The sequence below is a fragment of the Carassius gibelio genome, chromosome B19, assembly GCF_023724105.1.
Source record: "Carassius gibelio isolate Cgi1373 ecotype wild population from Czech Republic chromosome B19, carGib1.2-hapl.c, whole genome shotgun sequence".
Lineage (NCBI taxonomy): Eukaryota > Metazoa > Chordata > Actinopteri > Cypriniformes > Cyprinidae > Carassius > Carassius gibelio.
The window spans coordinates 8187388-8207883 of record NC_068414.1 but is presented as its reverse complement, the minus strand read 5'-3'; the positions used below and the strand labels follow the sequence as shown (position 1 = coordinate 8207883).

At 44.9% G+C, this 20496-nt stretch overlaps 1 protein-coding gene and 1 non-coding gene across 2 annotated transcripts; both read right to left on the bottom strand.

Moving 5' to 3' along the window:
• Nucleotides 1–283: 283 nt before the first annotated feature.
• LOC127979189 (importin subunit beta-1) lies at nt 284–18442 on the bottom strand. Its single transcript, XM_052584457.1, has 22 exons — nt 18216–18442; nt 17668–17726; nt 17084–17266; nt 13414–13614; nt 13186–13338; nt 13048–13107; nt 12297–12386; nt 11629–11739; nt 11455–11556; nt 10874–11098; nt 10601–10792; nt 10230–10360; nt 9061–9208; nt 8529–8600; nt 7480–7624; nt 5368–5450; nt 5007–5114; nt 3684–3827; nt 3245–3350; nt 3046–3160; nt 2393–2554; nt 284–1756 (listed from the first exon to the last, which is right to left on the bottom strand). Coding segments are annotated over exons 1-22 (2631 nt in total). The 5' UTR covers nt 18256–18442; the 3' UTR covers nt 284–1755.
• Nucleotides 5203–5343, bottom strand: LOC127981087 (small nucleolar RNA SNORA79). Its single transcript, XR_008160068.1, has one exon. It is a non-coding gene; the product is annotated as a small nucleolar RNA SNORA79 (small nucleolar RNA).
• Nucleotides 18443–20496: the final 2054 nt, after the last annotated feature.

Below are 20496 nucleotides of genomic sequence, written 5' to 3'. Positions count from 1 at the left end.
CTAATCATCTCCTTGAGAATGTCTGACACTGGTGCAAACATACTGTAATAGATGTGCCAGGCGTAGCAACAGTAACTAAAGAGGGAGGGGCTTAGCAAGGGGTCAATTTGTCTTTTAAGTCTTTCTACACGTTTACTCTGGTATTATTCATGACAGATTTTTTTTTAAAATTATCATCAAAACAAAAGACAACAACGTTTTGCAAAGCTTCCCCTAATGTTTATCAAGACCTTGGTTGAACATTTCATTTAAACAGGCAGCAGGCAATGAAGAACCGAAAACATCAGCATGAAGTCGCTCATTTATTGACTTTAAACGACTTATAAAAGCATCAAGTGGCTTGAGAGTTCACAATCTGTATTATGCACACATTGCAAATGTGAAGTCCATCAACAAGTACACCGCAGCAGTTTCACATTAGGTTCTTTTATTTAATACCAGTCATGCAAAAACTGTGCCTTTAATCTACTTGATAAAAACACCATAGAATCATCACTGAGTTTATAAACCACAATGGTTCTAGTCAAGGCAGATTCGTCTGTTGTGGGCTAACAGCTCTTGCAGCATGGACTGGCCCTCATTAGTTCAGGTCTGAACATCAACATGACCCACACACAGGTGGAGAGAGGGGAAGAGACACCCAGCAAGGCACCCACCGCACCGGCAGAACACCAACATTAAGTGCCATCTGATCCGGTGAAGTCAAACCAATCGACGGTGGTTTGCATTACACAGGGAATGCATCAGAAGTACAACCGGAAAGATTCAATTTGATTTTATTCTCATATCAATGGAAAAATATAACCTCATACAAACGTCTGATTCGGTTCATTCTTTTTTAAAAGCTTGGTGAATGACTCCAATTAAGTGCCGCAAGAAAGAAAAGAAATACAACCAAAGCACATCAATGCAAATCAGATTGTGACATCGTTGACGTGTTTATTTGCGTCTTCTACGTGTTCACACACATTAAGCTCAAGTCCACTGGTATCCGCATGGATTTGGCACTCATTTTCCTGCAAGACAAGTGAAGCAGAATAAAGGAGGAAGTGTTTAACTCCTGCAGCCCTGAACATGGATGGCTCTGCGTGAACACTGACCTGGAGCGGCGAGTCTGCTCTCTCCAGGGCACTAGCACACTAACTACTACTTATTAGTAATTCTATTTTTTTTTTTTTTTTTAAAAGGGGAAAAAAAATATAGCGCAGCAATGTAGATTGAGAAAGCCGGATGAGCGCTCTGCGCCGGATCGCCCGAGTGCTGCCCATCCCTGACCACTAGCCGCTCTCCTATGCTTACATAAGTGCATCTCACGCAATCTGCAAACCAGATATTGATCATGTTTATTTATTATTGGTTGAAATAGTCAGAGGGGAAGTGGAGACAGCGACCCCCTCCGTTCATTCACACACTCACACTCCATTACAAACTCCAGCAGCAGCATCACTTCCTTCTGGATCTTCTGACAGATGATTGTGTAACAGATGACCTCTGCAGACATGGAGACTGCACTAGCTCCTCAGAGAGAGCATGAGGGGGTCAGGAACAGTTCATTAGAGGGGTCAGAGGGCAGCTGCTGGATTGAACTCTGAATGTGGTGTGATGTCTCTCTCTCACTCTCTCTCTCTCTCACTCATTCTCAGACACTCATCAGCGCACACGTCACTTCTGCTTTCACGTCTATGTGTAAAAGACAGAAGAAACCTCAGTGGGTTTGATTTCCATTATTCTTGGTAGAATTTCCACAGCCAGTGATCTGAAAACAAACCAAAAGAAACAATGGAGAACACAGAAACACAGAGGACACTTCACCCGCAAACAAACGGGCTTCACAACTAATTCATTTTAGGAGCAATCAAGGCCTGTTCACACCAGGACTGTTCGCAGCAGTAATATTTTAACTAGTGTGGTCAATCAAAAAGAGATCAAACTAATTAGTAACTTTTTCTGATATTAATCAGGATTAATCCCACATAACATTAGTTTTCAAAAATACTTTTATATTATCTTACACTCACATTCAATCTATGAAATCAATGAAGGAATAAAGACAGTATGTTTTTAATACTAGTTTAATGGCCTCTTTAGGAAATGGATTTCTCATATTTAACTAAAGCCATTCAAGATTCGAGTAGGACAGGAAGATGATGTTCTGCGTGTGTGTTCATGCACTGCTTCTGACAGCACTGATCTGAACTGACAGTCATTCAATCTTCTGTCATAAACTGGCCAACCAGCAAACAGTGCTCTTTCAGAGCTCCACCTACTGTCAGAGAGTCAAACTGCACGGTCCTGGATCCACATGCAGAAATCTGCCTCTGTGCCGGTGTGAACAGGCCGTAAGGTGTATCGTGACCTCTAGGGTGAGATCTACGTGAGCTGCATCACATACCAAGCCTGGCTCTTCAGCTTGCGGAGCTCCTTCGTGGCCCACGTGGCTAAGGTCTTGGTCTTGCTAGTCTTGGACCTCCGGCCTTCAGACAGAAGATCGTTGATCTGGGGTCGAACCTCCACCAGCTTCATCACATCTTTGCCAAAGGTTGTGCACAGGTCACTTTGGGGGAGGAAAAAGAGTCAACTTGACCAGGTATGTCCCAGAACATCAGAAGACAAGCTGACATTTTAAGAATAATTAAGCCACAAATGGAAAGTGTAGTGCTTCTAAACCCAATGACATGTCCACAGCCTGACACGATCTGTGTGAACTGTGACTTGACTCAGACTATAATGGCCCAACAGCCCCAGGTGAGGATTCATTCCTGAAGCAGACTGATCCAGTGATGTTTGAACGCTTCGAACACCTCTGATTTTATCAGTGCAAGAAAAATGTAAATACACCGGTTTATTCAAGGTCTAAAGCAAGCTAGCTCATGCTATGAAGAGATCTGCAGAAAACACCTGGAGTCATGTTAGTAACACAGCAGCCAATAAGCAGACACACAGCATACTGAAGAAAGAGTACTACCAGACCTACCTGAACACCCAAACACCTGAATCACATACATCTTTGGTCAAACAACAACTTGTTTTGGCAGCAGTTCTTACCCTATGAGTCCGACAGCATTGGCCACCACTCCGTCAGACCGGTCTTCATCCTCAGCGATGTGGTGAATGAAGGACAAGATGAACTCCACACGAGGCTGCACCAGCATCACATCAGCTGAGGAGGAAACACACGGTTTAACATGAGTCCAGGGAACACTGTGCATCAGACGCTCAGCAGACGAGCAGCAGCTGAACTCACGGTGCACGTTCTCCTGGTCTCCCTTCAAGCCCTGGATGATCCCGGTGTAGGCCTCCAGACAGCCCTCTCGCAGCTCGTTCAGATAGTCCACCATATCATAGTCCGTCTGCAAGACAGCAGTCAGGCTTCACTTTCAGACTAACAAGGAAAACACTAGCAAGATAATAACACCCCCATTTCTACTAATAAGCACGTTATAAAACACACTACGGATTAGCGAGCTTTGGATTCATGAATATTAATCAGGTTAATTAGATTTTACCCAATAACACGAAGATTTACTAAACCAATAAGTATCTAAACCATTCACAACCATGTTCAGCTGGGTCCCAGAATCAACCCAGTGATGTCATCAGTGACCCCGTGGGCCAGACTTCTCATACCGAGTCCTACATCTAGAGCTCAGCTGAACGGACTAGTGATTTGGGGTGCTGCTCACCTTGTCCACCTGAGCCTGCGAGGCCTGCTGCAGAGTGTCCAGCACAATGTCCAGGTACTTCTTGAACTCACCACCAATGGCCAGAGCAATATCCCCAAACACAGACAGGATCTGGGGCTTCACAGACCGGTGCACGTTCTCGTTCTGCAAAGATGTATTAGAGCTCCTAGTCAGGGTGCTACAGAGCCACACACTAATATGACTGAGAGCAGACCTCCAGTAACCTCTGACCCCTCCTGACACGCCAAGGCCATTGCACACAGAGTCAGACATTTTCACATGTTAGAAAAAAAGAGGAGCTCACCTTGTCAATCTCGTTCGATTTGATTTTTATTATCAGTTACACAAGACTTTTTACATTAACATAATTCTAACTTTTTCTGGCAAAATTATGAACTCTATAAATGGGTTGATACATTCAAGGGATACTCCACCCCAAAATGAAAATGGTCATTAATCACTCATCTCCAGAGCAATACTTCAATGTGGACCGACCTGTAAAAGCTTTGTTCATCTTCAGAACACAATTCAAGATATTTTGGATGACACAGAAGAGTGAATGCTGTGCGCACAGCTCTTATTCTCCAAAATGGTGCTAGGGTGAAGTAGAGAGACACAGTTGAGAAGAATTGTTGAATAAAGACGTTATTTTAGTTTTCTTGGCTTACAAACAGTAAACTCATCTCTTCATAACGTTACAGCTGAGTCACTGATGGAAGATGACTATTCTGAGTAAGTCTTTCATGCTTTTCTGGACACTGACAGTGTAAGTTACTTGGCAGTCTATGGGACAGTCACAAGCTTCTGGTTTACATCCAAAATATCTTAAATTGTGTTCTGAAGACGAACAAAGCTTTTACAGGTTTGGAACGACATGGGAGTAAGAGATTAATGACAACATTTTCCTTTTGGGGTGGAGTGTCACATTAAAAGCTGGGCAGTCCAATTAAAGAAAAGCCTGTCTGGCTGTATATCCTGAAGTAAAGTCTGCATCCTGCTGCTCCTTAACTCCTTCCTCTCTAGATCTCAGCAACAGATGGACCCCATATTTCCTTTTTAAGAAGCGAGAGGACAACAAAATCATCTTCACTGGTTGAAGACTCCATTTAGTGCTTTTTTGTTTTTTTAAACAACTCAATTAATATGCATGGACTCCGTGTGCAAGGTTTGTGTGCCTGCCAAATTTTTAGGATGATGAAAAACAAACAAACATGAAACCTTCAGACTGTGTGTGCAAGGACCTTAATATTTCAGCCAGGACAGGTTGTGAATCAGTCGAGCAGCACACACACACACACACACACAGTACAGACGGAGACTTACGCCCAGGTTCTCCAGCAGCAGCTGCATGATTTCATCACAGTGAGGAAGGATGTTGGCCATCAGCGCTCGACACAGATCACACACCAGGCCGACCGCAGCCAGACACACCTGCACACACACACACACACAGCTGGGTAATTATGCTCCATCATTCACACACACACACACACCGTCACTTGTTTCAGAGGAGTGTATGAGCTGTAGAGTCCCGCAAAGTCCAGTGTGGCCACCTGTGACCGTGGGTCGGCACACACCGGGTGAAGAGGACTCAGTTTCTCTGTGATGAGGTAAAATCCTGAGCTGCCTGAGCTCCGAGCAGCAGGAGGAACAATCATCATCCCCAGCTTCAGCCCAGCATTACCTGATACTCTGCGTAGTTCTTCAGTCCGATCACCAGGAAAGGCTTGAACGCTTCCATGTACTTCAGGAAGTCACTGCCCAAAACTGGAGAGGCAAGGAGAGGAGGAACAGTAGCTGTCAGTCATTCAGTAAACGGCTTTAACAAATCCTGTCTTTTATCCGATCGTTTCCCATTATAACCACAAAATACTTTCAAACTGAAATTGTGTTTTGAGAGGGGTTATATATATATTTTTTTTTTTTCAGCAGACAAAATTATAATGGTATAATTAATGAATTTCACTGGAAATATTTTTTTTTTTATATGAATAAAAACTAATTTCTTTGGTCAATTATAAGTATTACATGTAAGGAAATACACCGTTTAAGAACAAGTGGAAAATGTGTTGAATGAAATTAGCAAGCAGTTAGACTAAATTGACATCAGTTTTACAGGCGGAGCCGATTTTCCGCAGCCCTGACCTCCCGCAGTATGTTATCTGAACCAATCAGCATGCAGCGCACCTGTGGAGCGTGAGAGCAGACTGGGCATATGCCTAACCCCAGGTTCACACACTGTCTGTGATGCGCCATGTTAACAGATCAGCACGTTCACACTGCACGCAGTAAAAAGATGAGAAAAGGTTATAAATGGAAAGGTGTGAACAGATTTAATATCTGCGCGTGAGCACAGAGAGAGTAGTGAGTGCACAGGACACAGGTTGAGCGAGAGGAGACACGTTGTAAGTCAGCGTATCTGAGCCTTATACAGTCTATGATCTGAGCACGTGCGTCAGGTTTAGTTAACAGAGCTAAGGAAATCTGTGTGCGAGGCAGTGATGCGCGGGTTGATCCAAAATGAGCGGGTGCCCGCGGTTACGAGTCATCCAAAAATATTTTGAATGATATTCGGCTCGCTGTCGGTCGGATCCTTTGAAATAAAAATGGCAATTAAACCTTTGTCATTTATATAGTAGGCATTGACCCGCGCATCACTGGTGCGAGTGGAAAGATTCGTGCTGGCGCATTATTTTAATGTGCTTTCGAGTTACAATAATGCGCTCTCGTTGCTGCTTCTGAACCGCGTCCACATAACTTACTGTATACGCTCTGCAGACGGAGTACTGTCTGTTCTAGAGACATTTGATAAAGCTCTCATCAGTTTTCTTTTGGAAATATGTTTAAAAATTGTACTGAATGCATTTATGACAAAATCATGATTAAAATCGAAATCGCACAATTGATAAAATCATGATAGGTTTTTTTTGTCCATATCGCACAGCCCTATTGTGAACGCCTGGTGTGTGACGCAGGATTCGCTCTGTGTGGGGAAGAGAGGAGCGAGTACGAGAAGCGCTCAGAGACACAGGCTGTGTGTGCTCTTCTGAAGGAGAGATGATCGACACAGCTCTTGTGAATTAATTGTCTTTTCAAAGCTTAAGTTACATAGTGTTTTCTTTAGTTGTAATTTGTCAAACTATGGAGCTGCCCCTGTAGTAGGTCTTTAGTTTTGAGGTGAGGTGCTCACTCTATTGGTTAGTAGGACGGTCACATGGCTGCACTCATGCATGTGTTCAGGAACAGTAACACTGCATCTACATCGCAGGCTTGAGCGGTTAGCAATCACAGCGTCTCAAATCAGGATTTCGATTAATCGCACAGCCCTAGTTAACACTGTTCCACTTTTAAACAGCAAATAAGACATTTTATACTTGTACATGTTCATGCATTATGAGGCGCTTTGTACCAATCACAATTTAGATTTTACATCAATATTAATGTTTAAGTGTGCAACACACAAAACTAATGCTTCCATGTGCAGCTTAAATAAAACCTTATTCAACAGGAAGAGCCCCCTAACACCAACTGCGCTTGTATTCCCACAGGTCCTGTAGAGTGGATGTATCAGACGATATTTTGGTATTTCTCAAACATCAACACACTGCTGTCTTTCACTGAATCCAAGCGCTTCACACTGGATCTCACGGACCGGTTTAGCGCTCGTTTCATCTTTGTTCTGAGAGATTATCAGTCAGTTCTGCTTCATTTGCACATGATACTGTGATCCACGGTTGAGACTGACAGCTAGCTGACGCAGTCCAGCGCTCCGTGTTCACAGCAGCACGACCCTCACCTTCCACCAGAGTGCTGACGGCCATCAGAGCGTCCTCCTGAACGCCTCCGGAGCCAGCGGTGCTCTGAAACATGCGCAGCAGAGACGCCATCACCACGTCTGAGATCTGCAGAGCGTCCTGGTGCTGCACCTTCCTCAGCACGTTCTGAGAGGAGAGAGAGAGAGAGAGAGAGAGAGAGAGAGAGAGAGAGAGAGAGACGGGAGGTGAGGTGAGGCGAGGACACACACACACACACACACACACACACACACACACACACAGAGAGAGACACACACCCTCACTCTCACACACACACACACACACACAGAGAGACACACACCCTCACTCTCACACACACAGACCCCCTCACTCACACACACAGACACTCTCACACACACACACAGAGAGACACACACCCTCACTCTCACACACAGACACACACACACACACACACACAGAGAGACACACACCCTCACTCTCTCACACACACAGACCCCATCACTCACACACACAGACACTCTAACACACACACACACACACACAGAGAGAGAGACACACCCTCACTCACACACACAGACCCCCTCACTCACACACACACACAGACAGACACACCCTCACACACACACACACACAGACAGACACACACCTTCGCTCACACAGACAGACACACACCCTCGCCTCACACAGACACACACACACACACACTCACACACACAGACACACACACCCTCACTCTCACACACACACACCCCCTCACACACACACACAGACACACACACCCTCACTCTCACACACACACACCCCCTCACACACACACACACACAGACCCCCTCACTCACACACACACACACAGACAGACACACACACACCCTCGCTCACACAGACACACACACACACACACACACTCTCACACACACAGACACACACACACCCTCGCTCACACACACACCCTGACTCTCACACACTCAGACACACACACCCTCACTCTCACACACACACCCTCTCACACACACACACACACACACACAGACAGACCCCATCACCCTCGCTCACACACACACACACACACCTGCAGGGTGGCACACAGCAGGGACTGCAGGTCGTTGAACTGGATCCTGTCTGAGGTGCTCTGGATGTGAGACTGAAGAACACACAGAGTTCAGTTCCAGTCACACACAGATCAGACACAAGACACTGAACACAGGGACGCTCGAGGGTTTCTCAGTACAGTCTGATACTGTGACGGAGCTGTCCTGAAGCTGAGAACACACACTAGTGATGTAAAACACACAGGTCTGCTAAGAGCAATACTCTCACTGAAGACAGTTATGATTGGGCTGAGCTACTGAACGGTTTGTAGCCCAGTACTACACAAGCAGCTAGAGTCAAGCGTGAATGAACACTGTTTCTCAGGGGATGCCAGCTATAAAATAAAAGATTATTAAAGCCAACCCACCAATGAATATTCAAATAATCAGACATTGTAGTCCAGGCCTAAAGAATTCATCTTTAGGTCTCAGAGGTTTACAGATGCAGCAGGAATGATTTGACTAGATGTTATTGGGTAATTAGACACATGACAGCAGCTGGTGTGTGCTCACCTCCATCTGCAGGACCTGCTGCAGTCGCTCCATGATCACCAGCGTGGTCTTCTGCACCGCAGGGTAACAGTCCTTGGCACTGTTCTTCACGATCTCCATCAGAGCCTCATACGCTGCACTGCGCAGGTTATTCTGATGTCCGTCTGGCCTAACAGGGAAGAGAGGAGAGTCATCACCTTCACCTGCAGAGCGCTGCTTCAGAGCTCAACTCAACAGGTTTACTGTTACAGGTTCATGTGTCAAACACTACTACACAGAAAGAGCCTTCGACACACACCTGATCTAAAACTGAAGAACATTCTGTACACGCTCTAGTGCTTTCTGAACAGAATCTGGATTTTATTAACACTTTACAGTCACTATTATGCATATTGATCATAATCAGCTAAAAAGCTTCCTACCAGTCAGTGCTGGGTGTATATTTTGGTTACGATGTTAATTGTGAATATACTGCCATGCCGGTGTATTTAATTCCTCAGCGCTGGGAGCGAACGTTACGCCGTTTCATCACTTCTGCAGCGACTGAGGCGTGCTGAGGGTACACCACAGACAGGAGCACACACAGCAGTGCTCTGGTGTCACACTATAACACCTGCTTCACAGCGTCCGTCTGCAGTGTGTATTAACAGTCCCATAGACTCCTCATCTTAAAATGCCCAACTTTACAGCAGGAAAACAAAAAAGCTGGTACAAAAAATTATTTTGGTCTAAATAGATATTTGGGGGTGATATGACTCATTCGTTTAAATTATATGAAGACATAAAAGTTGTGCATAATTAAAGGTATGGCCACTTGAGTGACAGGTGGATTGCTGGGTGGGCGTGGCTTCAGCAACCAGCTCCCGCCTCTCTGCCCATTTTCGATTATCCAAGAGAAACGCTCCGCCTACTTTAAGCCTGTAAACCTACGTGTGACATCACGGACACTGTTCATGTTTTATAGTGTGTATGATCACAGCACACACATACACGTGTAAACAGCACTGTTTCTGCAGCTCATGTTCATGTGTGCACCCCCAAACATGAACCACACTGGAGGTCTGTGGAGGGTCACATCTTCATTGGTGTTCTGAAGATGAACCAAGATCTGACAGCTTTGGGACGACATGAGAGCGACTCATTCATGACAGGACAGATTTTTGGGGGCAGTATCCTTTAGGCTGGCGTACCTGTCTGTGGTCTCCAGCAGCTTCTGGACGATGAGCTCGAAGGAGGAGGACAGGCAGTATGTGCTGGGCTCTTCCTCATCATCAGCAGCGTCTGTGGCCTCGTACGCTGCTTCAGCCAGACTGGAGAAGGCCTGCAAACAGCATCTGTGAGTCTGCTAGCACAGCACGCTGACTGATCGCATCAGCTGTCTGACCACTACACACACACACGACAGTCTAATACACCAAACCATGTATTCTGCACCAACACTGAAGAACTCAAAGATGCATGACATTCAGTGCCCACTCTGTTCAACTACTCCAACAACTCCTACACAGACAGGTCTTCTCTTCAGGAGAGTGATGTGCCGGCAGAGAGAGCGGGGTCATACCCAGCAGACGTTGGAGGCCACGCGCGGTTCGGCCCCGAGGCCCTCGATCAGGCACTGCAGCAGAGGGGCCAGATACACCTCGTTGATGGCCGCCTCGGGCAGCAGATCACAGATGCGTCCCAGCGTCCAGGCCGTGGTGTCCCTCACCACCACACTGGGGTCCTTCATCAGCTCGATGAGGGTGGGCATGGCCTGCCGAGAGAGAGAGAGACGGGCGTCACACACACACACACACACACACACACACACACACACCCCAGGGCCCGCCCTCACCTGGATCACCAGGGGCTTCAGCTGGCTGAGCTCGGGGCCCTCCAGGATGGAGCCGAAGGCCATGACGGAGGCGTCGCGGTAGCGCCAGTCTGGGTGCTTGATGTGCTCTTTGATGAAGGGCAGCACGTGTGGCACCACGTCGTCCTCGCAGCACGTGGCCAGCAGCATCAGACACACACCTGCAGCCTTACACGGGTTCCAGTCGTCATCGTCGTCGTTCTCATCCTGCACACAGCACACCTTCACTTCATACACACGGCTCTCAGTCCAGAGGATACGCTCATTCTCCAGCCCAAACCAAACCCCAGGTCAACTTTTTCCTGTCTGAATGTGGCCTTCGAGACCAACTATGGTTCATGGTCAGTTCATGGATTTAATCAAAGTTAAAGATGTAGAAGCAGTTTCCTGTTCCTAATAAAGCTGTGTATCACGGCTGTGATGTCTTGAACAGTCACTGAACTGCTTGCTGCACCTAAAGCTCAGTTTCTACGTGACCTGCTGGCTCTGTCTACACCTGTACAGCACGTCACGGTTTAGATCGGTTCTGCTCTCACACACACACAGGATCATCCCAGCTTTACCTGTTTGGTGAGCGTCTGTGTCAGGATGGGCACCAGGTACTGCAGAGCTCCTTTAGCGTAGAACTTGCTGGTGTGCTCTGGAGGACGTCCCTGCTCCGAGGCCTGAGGACAGAAGACGGTGGATCAGGAACGAGAGCGCTAGCAGAGCAGCAGACGGAGACCGATCATGCTCACCTCAGTGGCTTCAATGGCCAGATCCATCTCCTCATCACAGACGTTAGACCAGAACTCGATTCCCTGTAAGGCCACCTCGTCGATGTCACTCTTCATGGCCTCGATCGTGATCTGTATTGGGAAGAGAGAGGATGTTCACAGTACTGATACCAGTCAACATCCACGTCTCTCCGTACCGAAGCAGCACACTAACACATGCTAACTAACATAAAACCAATGCCATTCTTGATACTCACTTACACTTGTGTTTAAAGTTCTTCTACAAGAAATATTATGAAAAACAAGTTACCCAAATTTAATTTGTCTTAATGGAATTTAAACATGGAAGAAATAGTGCTTTATTTCTGTAAAAGGTCAAGTGTTCTTGATGTTTTCAGCAGTAGCAGTATCTCATACACTAAATAATGGTCATATTTCTAGCACAAAGCCTCTATGTAAAGCGTTAGTGTTTTGATAACACTAACCCTTGGCAGCTGCTGTTTAGACATGTAGCCAGCAACTGACCCCTGGATCCACACATCAGAAACATTAGCCTGAATAAAAGCGTCTGCTAAATGCATAACTATTAGCATTAGGTTTCCACTCTCCCTATAAAACATGGCTACTGAATCTGTGTCCTTATATTTGGGTCCAGCAGGAAGGGGTTAGTTTGAGGAGTGAGGACTTACAGCGAACAGCGCCGGGCCCATGTACGTCTCCATGTACTGATAATACAGAGACATGATCTTCACCAGGTTCTGCAGCGCAGCCACTCTCACCTGCAGGACAGAAGCACACACTCGTCACTCGTGTGTCTGTGTGTGTGTGTGAGAGAGAGAGAGAGAGAGTGTGTGTCTGTGAGTGTGTGTGTGTGTGTGAGAGAGAGTGTGTGTCTGTGAGAGCAGCCACTCTCACCTGCAGGACAGAAGCACACACTCGTCACTCGTGTGTCTGTGTGTGAGAGAGAGAGTATGTCTGTGAGTGTGTGTGTGTGAGAGAGAGAGTGTGTCTGTGAGTGTGTGTGTGTGTGTGAGAGAGAGTGTGTGTGTGAGAGAGAGAGTGAGTGTGTCTGTGAGAGCAGCCACTCTCACCTGCAGGACAGAAGCACAGTCATCACTCGTGTGTGTGTGTGTGTGTGTGTGTGAGAGCAGCCACTCTCACCTGCAGCAGGACAGAAGCACACACTCGTGACTGCAGCAGAGACCTTCAGTGAGTGTGTGTGTGTCTGTGAGAGTGTGTGTGTGTGAGAGTGTGTGTGTGTGAGAGTGAGTGTGTGTGTCTGTGAGTGTGTGTGAGAGAGTGTGTTTGTGTGTGTGTGAGAGTGAGTGTGTGTGTCTGTGAGTGTGTGTGAAAGAGTGAGTGTTTGTGTCTGTGAGTGTGTGTGAGTCTGTGAGTGTGTGTGTGTGTGTGTGCGTGCGTGTGTGAGCGAGAGAGACGCACCCTGGTGTCTGGACACTGCGTGGCCTCACACACCACCTGCATGATGAAGTGTCTCTCGGTCTGCAGAGAGAGAGAGAGAGAGCGTCAGGTTTAAGCTCTGCACTGAAGGGCTGTAGTGGTGAGGGGGCGTGGCTGTACCTCCTTGTCGAAGTTGGCTTTGGTGAACTCCAGTGAGTTGAGGAGGGCGTTGGTGGCGGCCAGCTTGACGTTGTTGCTGGGCTCCTCCTTCCTCATGCCCTGGATGATGGCGGTCAGGATCTGGTTAGCGTTGTCCTGGAGGTGCTCGGGGTCCTGACAGAGTGTTTACAGGTCAGTCAGAGCGATGCTAGGAAACACCGGCAGCGAGTGTGTGTGTGTGAGACTCACGATGTCCTGGCAGATGTACCCGATGGCCTCCAGCGTGGACTCCTTCATGTGCTCGGTGCTGCTGGGGTCGGTCACGTTGGCCACCAGCTGAGGGATGAGCTCGGGCCACTGGTTCACCGGGATCTCTGCGCAGGCGATGCCCGCCACACACTGAGAGGCCGAGCTGGGCCGGTACGTCTCTGTGCCCAGGGTCTGCAGCACCTGCACACACACACACACGTGACTGACCGCTGCTGATCTGGAGAGTGACCCTTCTACAGTCACTGCTTCACACACACTCCACCTGGGCGGGCCACACAGTATACATGGGGAAACAGTTTTGCTTTTGAGTTTTCTTAAACGTACTGTCATAACTCTTTAATACCTGAAATGATAAAACAAATGTCTTCATCATCATTTTACATCACCTTATATTTTAGGGATGAAAAAACAGTGATTCAGCCTATTCATTATTAAACTTAACTTCATTTAAAAAAAAAAAAAAAAAGAAATAATAAATACGAGCGCTGCACGTTGCAGTGTCACAAGGTGGCGCTGTTGTGTGTTCAACGGGATCAACAGTGTTTAGTTCAGACTGTGTTAGCCTCTTAGCCTGACGCCCTCGTCCTGAACGCCCTAAACTCACATGTGTCAGTGATTATGAATAGATTAAATGGGACTAATTTAATCTTGACAAACTATGTATCATTATAAAGATACAAGCATCGACGACAGATCGCTGTTTCTCAATGGAAAGCTTATAAAGACTGTATTTGCTACATTTGTGCAAGCAGTACACATAAAAAAATAAGCAAAGAAAACTCCGTACATAAGAGATCCGTCGTAATAACGAGTCAAACACATCCACAGCTGTAAATCCCGGTTTAGTTAGGAAGGTAAGGGTCCACTGAACGACATCTCATGAAGCACGTTTAGTCCAACGAAGCAATAAAGTTGTAATATGGATCATAATTCCTTTGTTTACATTTCTTCAGCGACAGAACTGTTTGCGTCTGTTATGGAATAACTCACGGCCGGAAACTGCATCTTGGTTGGTAGTAAAAACACGGCGTGGTTTTGCAGCGTACAGTGTCACAAACAGAATGAAGCGATCCACCGGAAAAAAAGGATGAAAGATACGCGGAAGATAGTTTATTTGAATTTGGCGCTCCCTCCAGGGACCATGTGACGCGCTCTGACGCACCTGTCAGCTGATGGAGGCGGAGCTTACAGCGATCGTATTTTAATTAGTTTTTTTTATTTCTTTTTAATTTTCGACTGTTTTTATATATGTGAGAGTGTGTTTTATGTTGAATGTGAATGTATCTGCATGATTACCATCTGTTTGAGTGCAAATCAGCTCGCTATCACTGTATGATCACGGCTATAAAGTGAACGCGTCTGTATGAATAGAGAGAGAGGATTATTGCATTTGTGTTATTACCATCTGTATAAGTGGCCATCAGCACATCAGCAGTTATTTGCATCATAATTCATTGTAAAAGATGCATTTCTAGCAATCTCAGGAAGTTCTGTAATGGGCAAACAAAGTTAAATCTTTTTATTCTTATTTTTCTAACTCAAATTAATCATTATATAATTGAAAACAACGATGCAGTGGTATGTTTACAAAATAAATAGTTTGTAGAAGCCTTCAATACTGTTGGGAAATATATTTTCTTATATTTGGGGTTGGGGGGTATAGACATAGTCTCATAAAAATATTTGCAGGAGTCTCAGTTTTCATGATATCTTCTTCAGATTTGAAATAGAAACTCATGAGGCATGTGGCTTTCAACCCATTACTTTTCTAGATTGCTCCAGGACTCATTTCATCTATTTTTATATCAAATAAAAATCCGGTTGATAAAAGTAAAGCTCTAAGGGTCTCCTTCTAAAGACACCACGATGATGTCTTCATAAGCACGTTCAGCAGTGGGTCCCATAATGAGGCATGCTGGGTAACAGGTTAAAGTGCTTCTCAATCAATCAATAGCACACTTTTATGACAAGCTATGGCTTATAGGGTTGAGGAATTATTTCAATGTCTACTTTATGATCTTTATAATGTTTTTGACACTGGTAAAAATGCATATCATCGCTCTCATCTGAAGGATCAGACGTTTCAAAAGAGTACCGGAGTTTTTTGGGGGCTTGTATATAAGTTTTTTTCTTTTCCCATTATTTGCATCTTGGTTACACAATATAATTTAATTCATAGTAAACTACTGTGCTTTCTGTCTGTGATGTTTCCCCACAGGAAGGAAAGTCTGGGAGCATTATTTGACAAATCTATATTTTACTAGTGTCAGTATAATCTGCGTCCCATTCACTGAGAGAGGCACTATATGACTAAGTGAGGAGAACTCCATTTAAACGCTGGTATTATCTCCATAGTTTACCATTAATATCACACATAATATTAGTAAGTAAATATAACAGAAGCCTATGTGATGAAAATAAGTTAATGAGCAAATACGGTTTCTGAGCTTCAAAGCTTCAGCAGTAATCGACACTGTATATTCAAGCTTTAGAGGGAGAGGGTTAATATTCTTCTCTCTAATAAAGGCATGATCTGGATCATCAGATAGTCCTGTTTTAAGGTCTGCTTCTTATCTGATATTTACTGTTTCAATAACAGAAAGACAACTCTTGAGGTGAACTGTAAAATAAACAGAAGGTGAAGACGTGTAGAATATCAATAAGATATCTCTTCTCTTGTTTAATACTGAACGTAGCGTAGCGGTTTACTTGGCTGTTTGATCAAATAGCACGCTTCTGCTTAGCCAGGCATCACAGGGGGAAACCAAACGCCGCTCAGTCGGTGATCTGAATATAGACAGTAAAAGAAACACAGCGACTCCATTGGATTCAACGGAGATAAGTGAAGTCAATTAGAAGCAGCAGTTACTGGGGTCGAGCGTACCTCGCAGACAGAAACTAAGTTTTCTGATTAATTATCTCCCTTGACTTCATGCCTCCGCGTCCCCTGATAGCCTCATAGACAGTAGAAGATTGTCTGTGCGCTTCTCCTCCTGTCCATACGGTAATTTATCTACTGCGCCACAGAGAGTCGCTGGTTATGACGCAATCGTTAGCCTATTTATTTTACAAAAACTGCTTCTACGGGACCATACCATAAGATACAAGGTAATGGAGCCTTTCATACATTTTCTGTGAACTTTAGAAATAATTAATGGAGAAATGGAGTCTTTAAACGCCTCAGATGTAAAGTTATTCGCTGTAAAAGTGACGCCAAAATGAATGGGAGTCAATGGGATGCTAACAGCAGGTGGGGGTCCGCTAGCCAATGGTGACGCCCAGGGGGGCTTCAATTAAATATGAAACCCTGCCCCCCTGTGTCTTTTTCTCTTGAGCTGAATCAGGAGAGCTGAATTAGTCTTGTGCTACAGCGCCACACTGGTCAAACCGCATCACTGCAGGTGCTAACTAACTCATTTTACATATGACTAATCGACAACAAAATGATGAAGACTGATTAAAACAGGACATCTGATTTCTCCAAGCCGTTAAAACACACTCACGACATCTATGCACTCTTGTTTGACTATAAGCAGTTATATTATATTCAGACATTTACCAGTTTTGACACAGCTAATATGTAACGATTAAATGTTTATTGGGTCTCTAAGTGACCCTACAGTGGCAGAACCCCAGTGTCTGAGCTTACGTAGTTCTTGATCTCTCTGCGTGCGCTGGAGTCGATGGCCAGCCATCTCTGCTGGTGCTGTGTCTTCACATCCGGGTCCTTGGAGGTCAGAGAGTTCTTGACCTGCAGGCCGGCCGCGACCCGAGCCACCTGCGTGTTCCCGGGGTTGGCCAACACCTTGGACAGCTCCACCAGGAACGTGGGCTGAAACCAGCACAGACAGCAGATTTAATCCAGCCGCGAGAAATAGGTGCAGTTTAAGAGAGGAGCCTTTATACTAGAATCAGTCACCGCTCAAGTGATCAGCTGTCATGGAGAAAACAGATTCAGTGTAGCGCAGAGAACTTCATTGATTAGAACAGAACTTTATGAGATTGTGATGAACTAAATTCATATCTTTTTAGTGATTCCTAATGGAGAGTCTTTACGTCACTGGGCGCCTCCAGAATCAGCGAGGATGCAATAACTATACATACAGTTTGCCAAATCTGCTATGAAGTCATTAAAACAGCTTTAGCTGAGGGTGCCTTGATTCTGTTCAGGCCTGGACACACAGAGCAAGAGAGTGTAGAGGTCAGAGGTCACACTGAGGAGTGTCTGCTCACCAGGTTCTCGATGGCCGCCTGCTCCAGAAACTTCTGCGCCGCCTCCAGCTCATTCCGATCTGAAACAAGCACAGCCGAGAATCAGACAACACTTCTCCCGCCACAGCCCAACACCGCCCCACATCAGCTCTGAAGCTCGGAGAAGATCGCAGGGGATGACTGAGCGCTAGCGTGCTAACGCCTAGCCACTTCCTGACTAGCATGCTAATATGTTTTAAACTTTGGCAGCTCGAGCGGACGCCCCACACGCGCGCGGACGCCTGTCGAAGAGTTTAATGTTATCAGAAGTAATGTTAGGAACGAAATCACATTATCTGTGTGCGTCAGGGACTTGTCGCCACGCAGGCCGGCACACGCTCGCTTTCGAACGCTGCGTTGCTTTACCGCCTGATGCACACGTTGGCGGCTCGCGTCGACAGTCAGAAGCGTTAAACGCTGTTTGTGTTCCCGCAGAGTGCAAGGCGTGTCGCGGGGCCTGCGCGGCACTAACCGCCCGCTAGCGCGATCTGGATCCCGCGCGTGAGGAAGCGCCGAGGCGCGGAACTGACCTGGAGACACGGTTTTTTCGAGGATTGTGATCAGCTCCATTCTGACGGGAGAGTCGGGTCAGAGTTGCGTCGCGTCCACGCCTAACAACGTAGACGAGCAGTTCCCGCGCTACTGCTTCTGCTGCTCCTCATCAGCCGCTGTTGCGAGGAAAAGGCCGCGCCGATCTCCCGCCCGCGGAACGATATCGCGCACTGACGTCAGAGGCTCCGCCTATCCGGCGTCACGACGCACCGCCTATCCGGCGTCACGACGCACACGCGTCAGATACTCACGCGCTTCTGAGCGTCACACACACAGGAAGGATTTCATATATTTGTCATATATTAGACAGAACACAGAACACTTTCTCCTGTGGTTTCTTTGAAATGTAATAGTGTATTGGAAACAGAGAAAGTATAACTAGAATTAGTCTCAAGCTACACAAAGAGAGTAATACAACACTTTTGAACGCTTCTCATAACTGGATTGGGTCAAATGATCAGCAGAAATAGATCTGTTAGAAATATTTCAGAAGAATATTTGGGGGAAGATATGCCATTCTCTTTTTATACTATGGTTCAAATCTGTTAACATATTTACTGATATACTTTATTTGGACCACTACTTGTGCACAATATGTTAATATTGAGCCTGAAATGTGTTTTAATGTGACTATCGATGAGGATCGTATGATCTTTGAATAATATCAGTCTTTAAATGCAAGATATCTGAAGTATAGCAGCAGTAGTTCCACTTGAACACAATCAGATATACTTCAGTGTGTCTTTAGTTGAACACATCAGATATACTTCAGTGTGTCTTTAGTTGAACACAATCTGATATACTTCAGTGTGTCTTTAGTTGAACACAATCAGATATACTTCAGTGTGTCTTTAGTTGAACACATCAGATATACTTCAGTGTGTCTTTAGTTGAACACAATCAGATATACTTCAGTGTGTCTTTAGTTGAACACATCAGATATACTTCAGTGTGTCTTTAGTTGAACACAATCAGATATACTTCAGTGTGTCTTTAGTTGAACACAATCTGATATACTTCAGTGTGTCTTTAGTTGAACACAATCTGATATACTTCAGTGTGTCTTTAGTTGAACACAATCAGATATACTTCAGTGTGTCTTTAGTTGAACACATCAGATATACTTCAGTGTGTCTTTAGTTGAACACATCAGATATACTTCAGTGTGTCTTTAGTTGAACACAATCAGATATACTTCAGTGTGTCTTTAGTTGAACACAATCAGATATACTTCAGTGTGTCTTTAGTTGAACACAATCAGATATACTTCAGTGTGTCTTTAGTTGAACACAATCTGATATACTTCAGTGTGTCTTTAGTTGAACACAATCAGATATACTTCAGTGTGTCTTTAGTTGAACACAATCTGATATACTTCAGTGTGTCTTTAGTTGAACACAATCAGATATACTTCAGTGTGTCTTTAGTTGAACACAATCAGATATACTTCAGTGTGTCTTTAGTTGAACACAATCAGATATACTTCAGTGTGTCTTTAGTTGAACACAATCTGATATACTTCAGTGTGTCTTTAGTTGAACACAATCTGATATACTTCAGTGTGTCTTTAGTTGAACACAATCAGATATACTTCAGTGTGTCTTTAGTTGAACACAATCAGATATACTTCAGTGTGTCTTTAGTTGAACACAATCAGATATACTTCAGTGTGTCTTTAGTTGAACACAATCTGATATACTTCAGTGTGTCTTTAGTTGAACACAATCAGATATACTTCAGTGTGTCTTTAGTTGAACACAATCTGATATACTTCAGTGTGTCTTTAGTTGAACACAATCAGATATACTTCAGTGTGTCTTTAGTTGAACACAATCTGATATACTTCAGTGTGTCTTTAGTTGAACACATCTGATATACTTCAGTGTGTCTTTAATTGAACACATCAGATATACTTCAGTGTGTCTTTAGTTGAACACAATCAGATATACTTCAGTGTGTCTTTAGTTGAACACAATCAGATATACTTCAGTGTGTCTTTAGTTGAACACAATCTGATATACTTCAGTGTGTCTTTAGTTGAACACAATCAGATATACTTCAGTGTGTCTTTAGTTGAACACAATCTGATATACTTCAGTGTGTCTTTAGTTGAACACAATCTGATATACTTCAGTGTGTCTTTAGTTGAACACAATCAGATATACTTCAGTGTGTCTTTAGTTGAACACAATCAGATATACTTCAGTGTGTCTTTAGTTGAACACAATCAGATATACTTCAGTGTTTCTTTAGTTGAAC